The sequence below is a fragment of the Cetorhinus maximus genome, unplaced genomic scaffold, assembly GCF_964194155.1.
Source record: "Cetorhinus maximus unplaced genomic scaffold, sCetMax3.hap1.1 HAP1_SCAFFOLD_3835, whole genome shotgun sequence".
In the NCBI taxonomy this organism is placed as follows: domain Eukaryota; kingdom Metazoa; phylum Chordata; class Chondrichthyes; order Lamniformes; family Cetorhinidae; genus Cetorhinus; species Cetorhinus maximus.
This window is the reverse complement of record NW_027599741.1, coordinates 1-15,000: the sequence shown is the minus strand read 5'-3', so window position 1 is coordinate 15,000 and position 15,000 is coordinate 1. Positions and strand designations below refer to the sequence as shown.

General features: G+C 55.6%; 1 protein-coding gene across 1 annotated transcript in view; it reads right to left on the bottom strand.

Annotated features, from left to right (window-relative positions):
• The window catches only part of LOC144678229 (tyrosine-protein kinase STYK1-like), a 16,221-nt gene extending 4,469 nt beyond the window's left edge, over positions 1-11,752 (bottom strand). The window contains exons 1-5 of the mRNA XM_078538091.1: positions 11,513-11,752; positions 10,859-11,040; positions 5,548-5,631; positions 4,820-5,028; positions 645-685 (exon numbers count right to left, since the gene is read on the bottom strand). Of these exons, the coding sequence (XP_078394217.1) occupies positions 645-685; positions 4,820-5,028; positions 5,548-5,631; positions 10,859-11,040; positions 11,513-11,672 (676 nt within the window). The 5' untranslated portion in view covers positions 11,673-11,752. The remainder of the gene's footprint in view (positions 1-644; positions 686-4,819; positions 5,029-5,547; positions 5,632-10,858; positions 11,041-11,512) is intronic.
• Between the last annotated feature and the right edge of the window lie 3,248 nt (positions 11,753-15,000).

The following is a 15,000-nucleotide window of genomic DNA, read 5'->3' as shown; positions in this document are numbered from 1 at the left end:
CACGGGAACAAAATCCTGGAACTCCCTAACAGCGCCGTGGGTGTACCTACACCACACGGACAAAATCCTGGAACTCCCTCCCTAACAGCGCCGTGGGTGTACCTACACCACACGGGACAAAATCCTGTAACTCCCTCCCTAACAGCGCCGTGGGTGTACCTACACCACACGGACAAATTCCTGGAACTCCCTCCCTAACAGCGCCGTGGGTGTACCTACACCACACACGGGACAAATTCCTGGAACTCCCTCCCTAACAGCGCCGTGGGTGTACCTACACCACACACGGGGACAAAATCCTGGAACTCCCTCCCTAACAGCGCCGTGGGTGTACCTACACCACACACGGGGACAAAATCCTGGAACTCCCTCCCTAACAGCGCCGTGGGTGTACCTACACCACACACGGGGACTGCAACGGTTCAAGAAGGCGGCTCACCCCCACACCCTCTCAAGGGGGCAATTAGGGACGGGCAATAAACTCTGGGCCCGGCCAGGGACCCCCAGGAATGAATAAACTGGGGAGGGAGGGACGCGATGTCTCTGGATGGGTGTGAATGTTGGCCAAGGGTGGGAGGGTCCCTGGATCGAACACACACACCTTCCCAAGGCCGGTGAGTCCATCGACATTGAACTATTCTTACCTAAAGTGACCATCTCGAAGAGCAGCACTCCAAACGACCATCTGTAAGGTCAAGATACCATCCATTAACACCTGCGTCCAAGGGCCAAATCCAAGATGGAGTCGCTTGATGGCTGCCTGGCCTTGTTGGCTTGGCGTTCGGCCAATGGCGTTGCCTGGAAGACACCAGGGTGACCCCCGCCCTCCCGGCCAGTCACCAGCCCGACCGCTGGCCCAAGAGGTCGCCAAGATATCGGGAAGACTGAAGCCGTTGTTTTCCGTCTCTGTTCCAAACTCCATTCCCGAGTTACCGACTCCATCCTGGGAAGTCTCGGAGTCCGAACCAGACTCTTCACAACCCTGGGGTTGTGTTTAACCTGGAGATGGGATTCCCACCCCATATCCGCATCATCACCAAAACAGCCTCTTCCCAACTCCGTAACATCGCCCACAACCACCCCGGGCTCGGCTCATCGACTGTGGAAACCATCGTCTCCTCCAGACTCAACCACGACTCCCACCACCACCCACCCACCCACCCACCCGCAGACCCGCTCTCGTTTCAGGTTTCCAATGTTCAGCCATCCCATAAACATCTCAGCTCAGCCAAATCTCTGTCTCTCCCACCGCCCCCACCCCCCAATCCTCGGTGCCCTGACTCTCACTGAGTGCCATTCGCCCGTCACCCACCCTGTGCCCGCTGACGGGCACTGGCACAGGGTTCAAATTCACCATCCTCGCTCTCCCCCACATCTCCACTCCCCTCCGGTGATCCCTGTAACGTCCTCCAGCCCCCTACACCCCTCCCTATCTCTGTGACCTCCTCCAGCCCCTACAACCCTCCCTATCTCTGTAACCTCCTCCAGCCCCTACACCCCTCCCTATCTCTGTAACCTCCTCCAGCCCCTACACCCCTCCCTATCTCTGTAACCTCCTCCAGCCCCTACACACCTCCCTATCTCTGTAACCTCCTCCAGCCCCTACACCCCTCCCTATCTCTGTAACCTCCTCCAGCCCCTACACACCTCCCTATCTCTGTAACCTCCTCCAGCCCCTACACCCCTCCCTATCTCTGTAACCTCCTCCAGCTCCTACAACCCTCCCTATCCCTGTAACCTCCTCCAGCCCCCTACACCCCTCCCTATCCCTGTAACCTCCTCCAGCCCCTACACCCCTCCCTATCTCTGTAACCTCCTCCAGCCCCCTACACCCCTCCCTATCTCTGTAACCTCCTCCAGCCCCTACACCCCTCCCTATCGCTGTAACCTCCTCCAGCCCCTACACCCCTCCCTATCTCTGTAACCTCCTCAAGCCCCTACACCCCTCCCTATCTCTGTAACCTCCTCCAACCCCTACAGCCCTCCCTATCTCTGTAACCTCCTCCAGCCCCTACAACCCTCCCTATCTCTGTAACCTCCTCCAGCCCCTACACCCCTCCCTATCCCTGTAACCTCCTCCAGCCCCTACACCCCTCCCTATCTTTGTAACCTCCTCCAGCCCCCTACACCCCTCCCTATCCCTGTAACATCCTCCAGCCCCCTACACCCCTCCCTATCTCTGTAACCTCCTCCAGCCCCTACACCCCTCCCTATCTCTATAACCTCCTCCAGCTCCTACAACCCTCCCTATCGCTGTAACCTCTTCCAGCCCCTACACCCCTCCCTATCTCTGTAACCTCCTCAAGCCCCTACACCCCTCCCTATCTCTGTAACCTCCTCCAACCCCTACAGCCCTCCCTATCTCTGTAACCTCCTCCAGCCCCTACAGCCCTCCCTATCCCTGTAACCTCCTCCAGCCCCTACACCCCTCCCTATCCCTGTAACCTCCTCCAGCCCCTACACCCCTCCCTATCTCTCTAACCTCCTGCCACCCTCCGCGATCTCTGCGCTCCTCCAATCCCGGCCTCTCGAGCTTTCCCCGATTCCCATCGCTCCGCCATTGGCGGCCGGACCGTCTGCTGCCTGGGGGCTTAAACTCCGAAATTCCCTCCCTGAACCTCTCCACCACCCTCTCTCTCCCTTCTCTCTCTCTCTCGCTCCCTCGCTCTCTGCCACACACTCTCGCTTTCTCTCTCCCTCTCTCTCTCTCAGTTCCTCCCTCCCTCTCCCTCTCTCTCCCTCCCTCTCTCACCCTCCATAGAACCATAGAACACTACAGCACAGAAAACAGGCCATTCGGCCCTTCTAGTCTGTGCCGAAATATTATTCCGCTAGTCCCATTGACCTGCACCTAGTCCATAGCCCTCCAGACGTCTCCCATCCATGTATCTATCTAATTTATTCTTAAAACTTAAGAGGAAGTCCGCATTTACCACATCAGATGGTAGCTCGTTCCACACTCTCACCACTCTCTGAGTGAAGAAGTTCCCCCTAAACCTTTCCCCTTTCACCCTAAAGCCATGTCCTCTCGTGTTTATCTCTCCTAATCTAAGTGGAAAGAGCCTACTCGCATTTACTCTGTCTATACCCCTCACAATTTTGTAAACTTCTATCAAATCTCCCCTCATTCTTCTACGCTCCAAGGAATAAAGTCCTAACCTGTTTAATCTTTCCCTGTAACTCAACTCTTTAAGGCCCGGCAACATCTCTCCATCTCTCTCTCTCTCTCTCTCTCTCCCTCTCTTCCCTACTTCTTCCCACACACTCTCTCTCCCCCTCTCTCTCTCTCTCCACACCCCCTCTCCCTCTCTCACCCTCCATCTCTCTCTCTCTCCCTCTCTCTCCCCTTCTTCCCACACACTCTCTCTCTCCCTCTCTCGCTCTCTGCCACACACTCTCGCTTTCTCTCCCCCTCTCTCTCTCCCCCCCCTCCCTCTCTCACCCTCCATCTCCCTCTCTCTCTCTCCCTCTCTCTCCCCCTTCTTCCCACACACTCTCTCTCTCCTCTCTCTCGCTCTCTGCCACACTCTCTCGCTGTCTCTCCCCCTCTCTCCCTCCCCCCATCTCTCTCTCCCCCTCTCCCTCTCTCACCCTCCATCTCCCTCTCTCGCTCTCCCTCTCTCTCCCCCTTCTTCCCACACTCCCTCTCTCCCCCTCTCTCTCTCTCTCCGCCCCCCTCTCCCTCTCTCCGCCCCCCTCTCCCTCTCTCACCCTCCATCTCCCTCTCTCACCCTCCATCTCTCTCTCTCTCTCCCCCTTTTTGTCACACACTCTCTCTCTCTCTCCCCCTATCTCTCTCTCCCCCCCCTCCCTCTCCCTCTCTCACCCTCCATCTCTCTCTCTCTCTCTCCCCCCCTTTTCTCTCTCTCCCCCCCTCCCTCTCCCTCTCTCACCCTCCATCTCCCTCTCTCTCTCCCTCCCTCTCTCTCTCTCTCTCTCCCCCCGTCCCTCTCCCTCTCTCACCCTCCATCTCCCTCCCTCCCTCCCTCTCTCTCTCTCTCTCTCTCTCTCCCTCTCCCTCCCTCCATCTCTCTCTCTCTCTCTCCCCCCTTTTCTCTCTCTCCCCCCCTCCCTCTCCCTCTCTCACCCTCCATCTCCCTCTCTCTCTCCCTCCCTCTCTCTCTCTCTCTCTCCCCCCGTCCCTCTCCCTCTCTCACCCTCCATCTCCCTCTCTCCCTCTCTCTCTCTCTCTCCCCCATCCCTCTCCCTCCCTCCCTCTCTCTCTCTCTCTCCCTCTCCCTCCCTCCCTCTCTCTCTCTCTCTCCCTCTCCCTCCCTCCATCTCTCTCTCTCTCTCTCCCCCCCTTTTCTCTCTCTCCCCCCCTCCCTCTCCCTCTCTCACCCTCCATCTCCCTCTCTCCCTCTCTCTCTCTCTCTCCCCCATCCCTCTCCCTCCCTCCCTCTCTCTCTCTCTCTCCCTCTCCCTCCCTCCCTCTCTCTCTCTCTCTCTCTCTCTCCCTCTCCCTCCCTCCATCTCTCTCTCTCTCTCTCCCCCCCTTTTCTCTCTCTCCCCCCCTCCCTCTCCCTCTCTCACCCTCCATCTCCCTCTCTCCCTCTCTCTCTCTCTCTCCCCCATCCCTCTCCCTCCCTCCCTCTCTCTCTCTCTCTCCCTCTCCCTCCCTCCCTCTCTCTCTCTCTCTCTCTCTCCTCTGATAAGAAGCTGGGTAAAGTGCTCTGTCCCTCACATCCCCCTCCCCCTGGTGTGACCCCCGGGGTTGGATTCTGTCCGGACTAGGCCCCGGGCCTTGGAGCTGAGGCCTGGTTTTTTTTTACCGGGAGCCTGGCTGCTTCCCCTTAAACCCGGGACAAACGGGACTCACACGTCGGACTTTGGGCTCATCGGTTTCTTTGTGATTCTCTCGGGAGCCTGCCACTTGATGGGGACTGCGTAGTTCGATTTGATAGCTCCGGAGCGGCGGATCTCGAAGGGGATGTGGAGGCCGGTCAGCCGGACGCTGTAGTCGGCCTGGAGGAGGACGTTCCGAGCAGCAACATCCCCGTGGATCAGCCCCTGCTTGTGCAGGAACATCTGACCGGGAGGAACAAGAGACAATTATCGGAAGCACCGGCAACAGCAGCAGGAACAGGAGGAGGCCATTCGGCCCCTCTCGGAGCCTGTTACACAGGAACAGGAGGCCATTCGGCCCCTCTCGAGCCTGTTACACAGGGAGAGGAGGCCATTCAGCCCCTCTCGAGCCTGTTACACAGGGAGAGGAGGCCATTCAGCCCCTCTCGGGCCTGTTACACAGGAACAGGAGGAGGCCATTCAGCCCCCGCTCGGGCCTATTACACAGGAACAGGAGAAGACCATTCAGCCCCTCTCGAGCCTGTTACACAGGAACAGGAGGAGGCCATTCAGCCCCACTAGAGCCTGTTACACAGGAACCAGGAGGAGCCCATTCGGCCCCTCTCGAGCCTGTTACACAGGAACAGGAGGAGGCCATTCAGCCCCTGCTCGGGCCTGTTACACAGGAACAGGAGGAGGCCGTTCAGCCCCTCTCGGGTCTGTTACATTAATGGAAGTTCAGATTCTGTGTGGGAGACTCACCAGACCACTTGTCACCTGCAGAGCGATGTTATAAACTTGACGTTCAGTTAGATCATAAGGAGCTTCCTCCATCGTCATTATATCCTGACAGGAGGAAAAAGAGTCTCTCGTAACCACGTCTCTCGTAACCACGTCTCTCGTAACCACGTCTCTCGTAACCACATCTCTCGTAACTATGTCTTTCATAGCCACGTCACTCAGTGCCACATGTCTCATAACCACATCTCTTGTAAACACAACTCTCATAACCACGTCTCTCGTAACCACGTCTCTCATAACCACGTCTCTCGTAACCACGTCTCTTGTAACCACTTCTCTCGTAACCACGTCTCTCGTAACCACGTCTCTCGTAACCACGTCTCTCGTAATCATGTCTCTCGTAACCACGTCTCTCGTAACCACGTCTCTTGTAACCACGTCACTCATAACCACATCTCTCATAACCATGTCTTTCATAGCCACGTCACTCAGTGCCACATGTCTCATAACCACATCTCTTGTGAACACAACTCTCATAACTACATCTCTTGTAACCACATCTCTCATAACTACATCTCTTGTAACCACATCTCTCATAACTACATCTCTTGTAACCACATCTCTCGTAACCACATCTCTCGTAACCACATCTCTCGTAACCACATCTCTCATAACCATGTCTTTCATAGCCACGTCACTCAGTGCCACATGTCTCATAACCACATCTCTTGTAAACACAACTCTCATAACCACGTCTCTCGTAACCACGTCTCTCGTAACCACGTCTCTCGTAACCACGTCTCTCGTAACCACGTCTCTCGTAACCACGTCTCTTGTAACCACATCTCTCGTAACCACGTCTCTTGTAACCATGTCTCTTGGAGCCAAGTCTCCCATAACCAAGTCTCTCATAGCCACATCTCTCATAGCCACATCTGTCGTAACTACATCTCTTGAAACCACTTCTCTCATATCCATGTCACTTGTAACCATGTCTCTTGAAACCACTTCTCTCATATCCATGTCACTTGTAATCATGTCTCTCGTAACCATGTCTCTTGTAACCATCTCTCTCATAACCATGCCTGTCATAGTTAAGTCCCTCGTAACCGCATCTCTCATAACCATGTCTCCCGTAGCCACGTCACTTAGTGCCATGTGTTTCGTAACCACATCTATTGTAACCACGTCTCTCGTAACCACGTCTCTCGTAACCACGTCTCTCGTAACCACATCTCTCGTAGCCACATCTCTCGTAGCCACATCTCTCGTAGCCACATCTGTCGTAACCACATCTCTCAGAGCTATGATCTCATAACCACGTCTCTCGTAACCACGCCTCATAACCACATCTCTCTATGTCTCTCGTAGCCACATCTCCTATAACCAAGTCCCTCATAACCACATCTCTCTAACTATGTCTCTCATAGCCACATCTCTCATAGCAAGTCTCTCGTAACCACGTCTCTCGTAACCACGTCTCTCGTAACCACGTCTCTCGTAACCACGTCTCTCGTAACCACATCTCTCGTAGCCACATCTGTCGTAACCACATCTCTCAGAGCTATGATCTCATAACCACGTCTCTCGTAACCACGCCTCATAACCATGTCCCTCGTAGCCACATCTCCCATAACCAAGTCCCTCATAACCACATCTCTCTAACTATGTCTCTCATAGCCACATCTCTCATAGCAAGTCTCTCATAACCACGTCTCTCGTAACCACGTCTCTTGTAGCCATGTCTCTTGTAACCACGTCTCTCGTAGCCACGTCTCTCGTAGCCACGTCTCTCGTAGCCAGGTCTCCCATAACCAAGTCCCTCATAACCAAGTCCCCCATAACCACATCTCTTTAACTATGTTTCTCATAGCCACATCTCTGAAAACCACATCTCTCGTAACCACGTCTCTCATAAACACGTCTTTTGTAACCACATCTCTCATAACCACGTCTCTTGTAACCACATCTCTTGTAACCACATCTCTTGTAAACACATCTCTCGTAACCACGTCTCTCGTAACCACGTCTCTCGTAACCACGTCTCTCGGAGCCATGTCTCTCGGAGCCAAGTCTCTTGAAACCACTTCTCCCATAACCATGTCTGTCATAAGCACGTTTCTCAGAGCCATTGTCTCATAACCACGACTCCCGTAACCAAGTCCCTCATAACCACGTCTCTCTCTGTCTCTTGTAACCACGCCTCTCATAACCACGCCTCTCATAGCCAAGTCTCCCATAACCAAGTCCTTCATAACCACGTCCCTCTTTGTCTCTCGTAACCACCCCTCTTGTAACCATGACTCTCGTAACCCTTCCCTCATAGCCAAGTCTCTCGTAACCATGCCTCTCATTACCACGTCTCTCGTAACCACGTGTCTCGTAACCACATCTCTCGTAACCATGTCTCTCATTACCACGTCCTTTGTTACCACGTCTCTCATTACTGCGTCTCTCATTACCGCATCTCTTGTTACCACGTCTCTTGTTTCACATCTCTTATAACCACATCTCTCAGAGCCAAGTCTCTCATAACCATGTCTCTCATAACCATGTGTCCCGTAACCATGTCTCTCATAGCCAAGTCTCCCATAACCAAGGCCCTCATAGTTACGTCCCTCTATGTCTCTCGTAACTACGCCTCTCGTAACCACGCCTCTCGTGACCATGCCTCTCGTGACCACGTCTCTCGTAACCACATCTCTCGTAACCATTCCCTCATAGCCAAGTCTCTTGTAACCATGTCTCTCGTAATCACGTCTCTCATTACCACATCTCTTGTAACCATGTCTTTCCTAAGCACACCTCTTAGAGCCACGTCTCTCGTAACCACGTCTCTCGTAAGCACGTCTCTCGTAAGCGCGTCTCTCGTTACCGCGTCTCTCGTTACCGCGTCTCTCATAACCACATCTCTCAGAGCCAAGTCTCGCATAACCAATTCCCTTGTAACCATGTCTTTGATAGGCAAGTCTCGTAGCCACACCTCTCGTAACCACACCTCTCGTAACCACGCCTCTCGTAACCATGTCTCTCATAATCATGTCTCTCATAATTACATCTCTCAGAGCCACATCTCTCGTGACCATGTCTCTCGTGACCACGTCTCTCATAACCACGCCTCTCGCAGCTACATCTCTCGTAACCAAGTCTCTTAGAACCAAGTCCCTCGGATCCACATCTCTCATAACCATCTCTCTCGTAACCACATCTCTTGCAACCACACCTCTCGTAGCCAGATCTCCTATAACCACGTCAGATCTCTCATGACCACGTCTCTTGTTCCGAGCCTCTCTTAATTATGTCTCTCATGACCTTGTCTCCCGTAATCACACCTGTCGTAACTCCGTCTCCCGTAATCACACCTATCGTAACTCCGTCTCCCGTAATCACACCTGTCGTAACTCCGTCTCCCGTAATCACACCTATCGTAACTCAGTCTCCCATAATCACACCTATTGTAACTCCGTCTCCCGTAATCACACCTATCGTAACTCAGTCTCCCGTAATCACACCTATCGTAACTCCGTCTCCCGTAATCACACCCATCGTAACTCCGTCTCCCGTAATCACACCTATCGTAACTCAGTCTCCCGTAATCACACCCATCGTAACTCCGTCTCCCGTAATCACCCCGATCGTAACTCCGTCTCCCGTAATCACACCTATCGTAACTCAGTCTCCCGTAATCACACCTATCGTAACTCCGTCTCCCGTAATCACACCTATCGTAACTCCGTCTCCCGTAATCACACCTATCGTAACTCCGTCTCCCGTAATCACACCTATCGTAACTCAGTCTCCCGTAATCACACCTATCATAACTCCGTCTCCCGTAATCACACCTATCGTAACTCAGTCTCCTGTAATCACACCCATCGTAACTCCGTCTCCTGTAATCAGACCTATCGTAACTCCGTCTCCCGTAATCACACCTATCGTAACTCAGTCTCCTGTAATCAGACCTATCGTAACTCCGTCTCCCGTAATCACACCCATCGTAACTCCGTCTCCTGTAATCACACCTATTGTAACTCAGTCTCCCGTAATCACACCTATCGTAACTCCGTCTCCTGTAATCAGACCTATCGTAACTCCGTCTCCCGTAATCACACCTATCGTAACTCCGTCTCCCGTAATCACACCTATCGTAACTCAGTCTCCTGTAATCAGACCTATCGTAACTCATTCTCCCGTAATCACCCCTATCGTAACTCAGTCTCCCATAATCACCCCGATCGTAACTCTGTCTCCCGTAATCACACCTGTCGTAACTCCGTCTCCCGTAATCACACCTATCGTAACTCAGTCTCCCGTAAACACACCTATCGTAACTCCGTCTCCCGTAATCACACCTATTGTATCTCAGTCTCCCGTAATCACACCTATCGTAACTCCGTCTCCCGTAATCACACCTATCGTAACTCCGTCTCCCGTAATCACACCTATCGTAACTCCGTCTCCCGTAATCACACCTATCGTAACTCCGTCTCCCGTAATCACACCCATCGTAACTCCGTCTCCTGTAATCACACCTATCGTAACTCCGTCTCCCGTAATCACACCTATCGTAACACCATCTCCCGTAATCACACCTGTCGTAACTCCGTCTCCCGTAATCACACCTATCGTAACTCAGTCTCCTGTAATCACACCCATCGTAACTCCGTCTCCTGTAATCACACCTATCGTAACTCCGTCTCCCGTAATCACACCTATCATAACTCAGTCTCCCGTAAACACACCTATCGTAACTCCGTCTCCTGTAATCACACCTATCGTAACTCCGTCTCCCGTAATCACCCCTATCGTAACTCTGTCTCCCGTAATCACGCCCATCGTAACTCCGTCTCCCGTAATCACACCTATTGTATCTCAGTCTCCCGTAATCACACCTATCGTAACTCAGTCTCCCGTAATCACACCTATCGTAACTCCGTCTCCTGTAATCACACCTATCGTAACTCAGTCTCCCGTAATCACACCCATCGTAACTCCGTCTCCTGTAATCACACCTTTCGTAACTCCGTCTCCTGTAATCAGACCTATCGTAACTCAGTCTCCCGTAATCACACCTATCGTAACTCAGTCTCCCGTAACTGCCCCTATCGTAACTCCGTCTCCCGTAATCACCCCTATCGTAACTGCGTCTCTCGTGACCGGCTCTCTCGTAATTAAGTCCCCCGTAATGTGGGCAGACCGGCACTCGTGAGGCTGAATGCCCCCCCTCTCTCTCCCGCGCCCCACCCCCGGATATCAAGCAACCTCCACCCCACCTACCCCGAGCAGACCCTCACTCGGTCACTCCCGCGCCAGCGAGCGAGCGAGATCGTACCTTGCGACAGGTCCAGAGGAAGCGGAGGAGGTTCCCGCGATTCATGTTGCCCAGGACCAGGTAGAAAGGGAAGCGGTCAGTGCAGCAGCCCAGCAACTCCACAAGGTTAGGGTGAGGCCCGAGCGAGGCCTGGAACTTCACCCTGGCCAGAAACTCCTTTGCCCAGGAGGGATCAGCCGCTTCTGCAACCAGTGGGGAGCGAGAGGTCAGGAATATCACAGATCCATTCAGCCCCTCCAGACACAGGAACAGAAGGAGGCCATTCAGCCCCTCTCGGAGCCTGTTACACAGGAACAGGAGGAGGCCATTCAGCCCCTCTCGAGCCTGTTACACAGGAACAGGAGGAGGCCATTCAGCCCCTCTCGGAGCCTGTTACACAGGAACAGGAGGAGGCCATTCAGCCCCTCTCGAGCCTGTTACACAGGAACAGGAGGAGGCCATTCAGCCCCTCTCGAGCCTGTTACACAGGAACAGGAGGAGGCCCATTCGGCCCCTCTCGGAGCCTGTTACACAGGAACAGGAGGAGGCCATTCGGCCCCTCTCGGAGCCTGTGACACAGGAACAGGAGGAGGCCATTCGGCCCCTCTCGGAGCCTGTGACACAGCAATGGGTTCAGACACGGTCCCCACCAGCACAGGGGGGTCTTGGACTTACCGTTCAGTTCCTTCAGCACCACGGTCCTGTGCTGTCCGGGCTCCTGGGAGGCGAGCTGGGCCTGGTAGAGGAGGCCGTACCTCCCCTGGGCTATCTCCTTCCACCCGCCCACCAGCCTCTCACGGGGGATTTGCCACTGGCTGAGGTCCTGGTCCGACATCCAGGGGGAGCCATTCGGGGAGAAGAGGCTCAGCGCGAGGTGGTGGCGGGAGGTGGCGCCCTCACCCCGCCCCCGCCCGGAGGGTCCTGAGGACAAGAGGGTCAAAAGCATCAGATTCAACGAGACCGGCACAGGCTCCAACTCAAACCCCGAAACTGTCCGAATTCATTTAACACCCGGGACAGGTACAGCACCGGGGTTAGATACAGAGTAAAGCTCCCTCTACACTGTCCCCATCAAACACTCCCAGGACACGTACAGCACGGGGTTAGATACAGAGTAAAGCTCCCTCTACACTGTCCCCATCAAACACTCCCAGGACAGGTACAGCACGGGGTTAGATACAGAGTAAAGGTCCCTCTACACTGTCCCCATCAAACACTCCCAGGACAGGTACAGCACGGGGTTAGAGACAGAGTAAAGCTCCCTCTACACTGTCCCCATCAAACACTCCCAGGACAGGTACAGCACGGGGTTAGATACAGAGTAAAGCTCCCTCTACACCGTCCCCATCAAACACTCCCAGGACAGGTACAGCACGGGGTTAGATACAGAGTAAAGCTCCCTCTGCACCGTCCCCATCAAACACTCCCAGGACAGGTACAGCACGGGGTTAGATACAGAGTAAAGCTCCCCCTACAATGAGCAAGGACCACAATATCAAAGGGTCAGTACTGAGGGAGAGCCGCACTGTCAGAGGGTCAGTGCTGAGGGAGCGCCGCACTGTCGGAGGGTCAGTGCTGAGGGAGCGCCGCACTGTCGGAGGGTCAGTGCTGAGGGAGCTTCGCAATGTCGGAGGGTCAGTGCCGAGGGAGAGCCACACTGTCGGAGGGTCAGTACTGAGGGAGCGCCGCACTGTCGGAGGGTCAGCGCTGAGGGAGCGCCGCACTGTCGGAGGGTCAGTACTGAGGGAGAGCCGCACTGTCGGAGGGTCAGCGCTGAGGGAGCGCCGCACTGTCGGAGGGTCAGTACTGAGGGAGAGCCGCACTGTCGGAGGGTCAGTACTGAGGGAGAGCCGCACTGTCGGAGGGTCAGCGCTGAGGGAGCGCCGCACTGTCGGAGGGTCAGTACTGAGGGAGAGCCGCACTGTCGGAGGGTCAGTACTGAGGGAGAGCCGCACTGTCGGAGGGTCAGTACTGAGGGAGCGCCGCACTGTCGGAGGGTCAGTGCTGAGGGAGAGCTGCACTGTCGGAGGGTCAGTGCTGAGGGAGCGCCGCACTGTCGGAGGGTCAGTACTGAGGGAGAGCCACACTGTCGGAGGGTCAGTGGTGAGGGAGAGCCGCACTGTCGGAGGGTCAGTACTGAGGGAGCGCCGCACTGTCGGAGGGTCAGCGCTGAGGGAGCGCCGCACTGTCGGAGGGTCAGTGCTGAGGGAGCGCCGCACTGTCGGAGGGTCAGTGCTGAGGGAGAGCCGCACTGTGGGAGAGTCAGTACTGAGGGAGCGCCGCACTGTGGGAGGGTCAGCGCTGAGGGAGCGCCGCACTGTCGGAGGGTCAGCGCTGAGGGAGAGGTGTCGTGTTGCTGAGCGGACCTCGTGAGGAGCAGTCTTGAGGATCTTTACCTCTTACCGCTTCACTCTCATCTTCGTTCTTCTTGCGACAAATCATCCAGAGGATACAGACTCCCACCAGACAGGAGGCTCCGAGCAGCAGGACTGGTACGATGATGATCTCGGATTCATGGTGCAGAACCACTGGAAGGGCAGGCGACAGGACTATATTAGCATCATGACCCAGGCAGAACCGGGGAGTGTTTGGGGGAGGGGAAGGAGGGGGGAGGTTGTGGTTGGGTGCTGGGTGCCAATGTTGAATAGCTGGTGCTGCGAGAGGGAGGCCAGAGGGAGGACAGGGACCATCGCCGGCAGGGTAGGGCTGGTGCGGGTCATGGGATGGAAGAGACCAAGCTGCAAGGCAAGGCCGGCTTCCTTCGCCGGAGAACATGGCGTCTGCAACCGCGCCCTCAAATCTGCGGACACAGGCCAAGTCGTCCTGAACGTCCGGGCACGAGGATTGGCTTTGGGGAAATCGCAGCCATTCGGGGAAAACCTGGGATCCCGTTCAGAGCAGCCAACGGCTGCAGTTTGGACCTCACGTGGTTTGCAGCTCACAGAGAGAAGCCCTGGGGAACTGTTGGCAGCATCCAGGCCGCTGGGACTCAAGTGGAGCCCTGGGAGCCATTTTTTTAGCTCTGTGCATTCGGAAGGCTGGAGTTCGGAGAACCCCAGGGGCGCTGCCCGCTTCGTGAAGCTAGCGGGTCTGCGAAGGGGCCGGGATCGCGCCGTTCATGAGAGGCGGGCGGGCAGCTTTGCGAATCCCGGTGGAACGCAATCTCGGGAGAAGAGATTGAACCAGCGGGAGGAGAGCAGCCGCCGAGGACGAGTCGGAGCGACTTTTGAGGGAACTGAGGAGCCGGGCTTTCAAAAGTGGGGGAGCCGCAATCCCCCCTGAGGGAGACCAAGCTGTCAGGAGTCATTGTGACTCACAGCGGTCACTGACGTCTGGGGTGGGTTTTTGCTGGGCAACCTGTGACACCTGTTTCGGTGACACCGGCCTCCGAATGTGCAGCTGGGTGTGTCCGGCCTGTTAATTCGTATTGGCTTCACGTTAACTCTGAATGCTGGAGCATAAGGTCGCTGCCGCAACCAGTTCTGCTCGGCCGAACTTGTCCGGTCAAGTTGATTATCCAACTTCGGACACGTGGAATTTCGTGGGAAAGGCGAGGTCGAGAGGGGAGGGTGGGCTTGGCAGGCTACCCGCGCCCGTCTTCACAAACCCTGTCCCCACCCCCGCACCACCCCGACCCCACGCCGCACCCACCGCGCCCTTTGACCCCACTCCCTCCCGGCAACAAACCCCCCCCAAGGACGAACTTACCACAGAGCTCGTCGCCCTTGGGGCACTGAGTGCCGGAGGGGTCAGCGATCCGGGGCTCACCGCTCACCATGTCGACCTCCCGCAGTTGACCTGCCGGTAGGGGGGAAAACAGGGGGCACCGTTCACAGGAAGACCACAAACCTTAACCTCTGACCCCCGCCCTCTTGACCCCTGACAATCATTCCTCTTGGCACATTTATCATCTAGGAACACACCCAGGGTGGATGTGTCAATGAAAGAGGGTCAAGATTGTCATGGGAGGGGGGGGGTGGTGGTGGAGGGGGTGGGAAGGGGTGGGGGTGGGGGTAGGGGTGGCGGTGAGGGGTCCCACAGTTTGGGTGGGTGGGGGTGAGGTGTCCAACAGTTTGGGGGTGGGGGATGGGGTGAGGAGTCCCACAGTTTGGGTGGGTGGGGGTGAGGTGTCCAACATTTGGGGGGGAGGGGGTGAGGTGTCC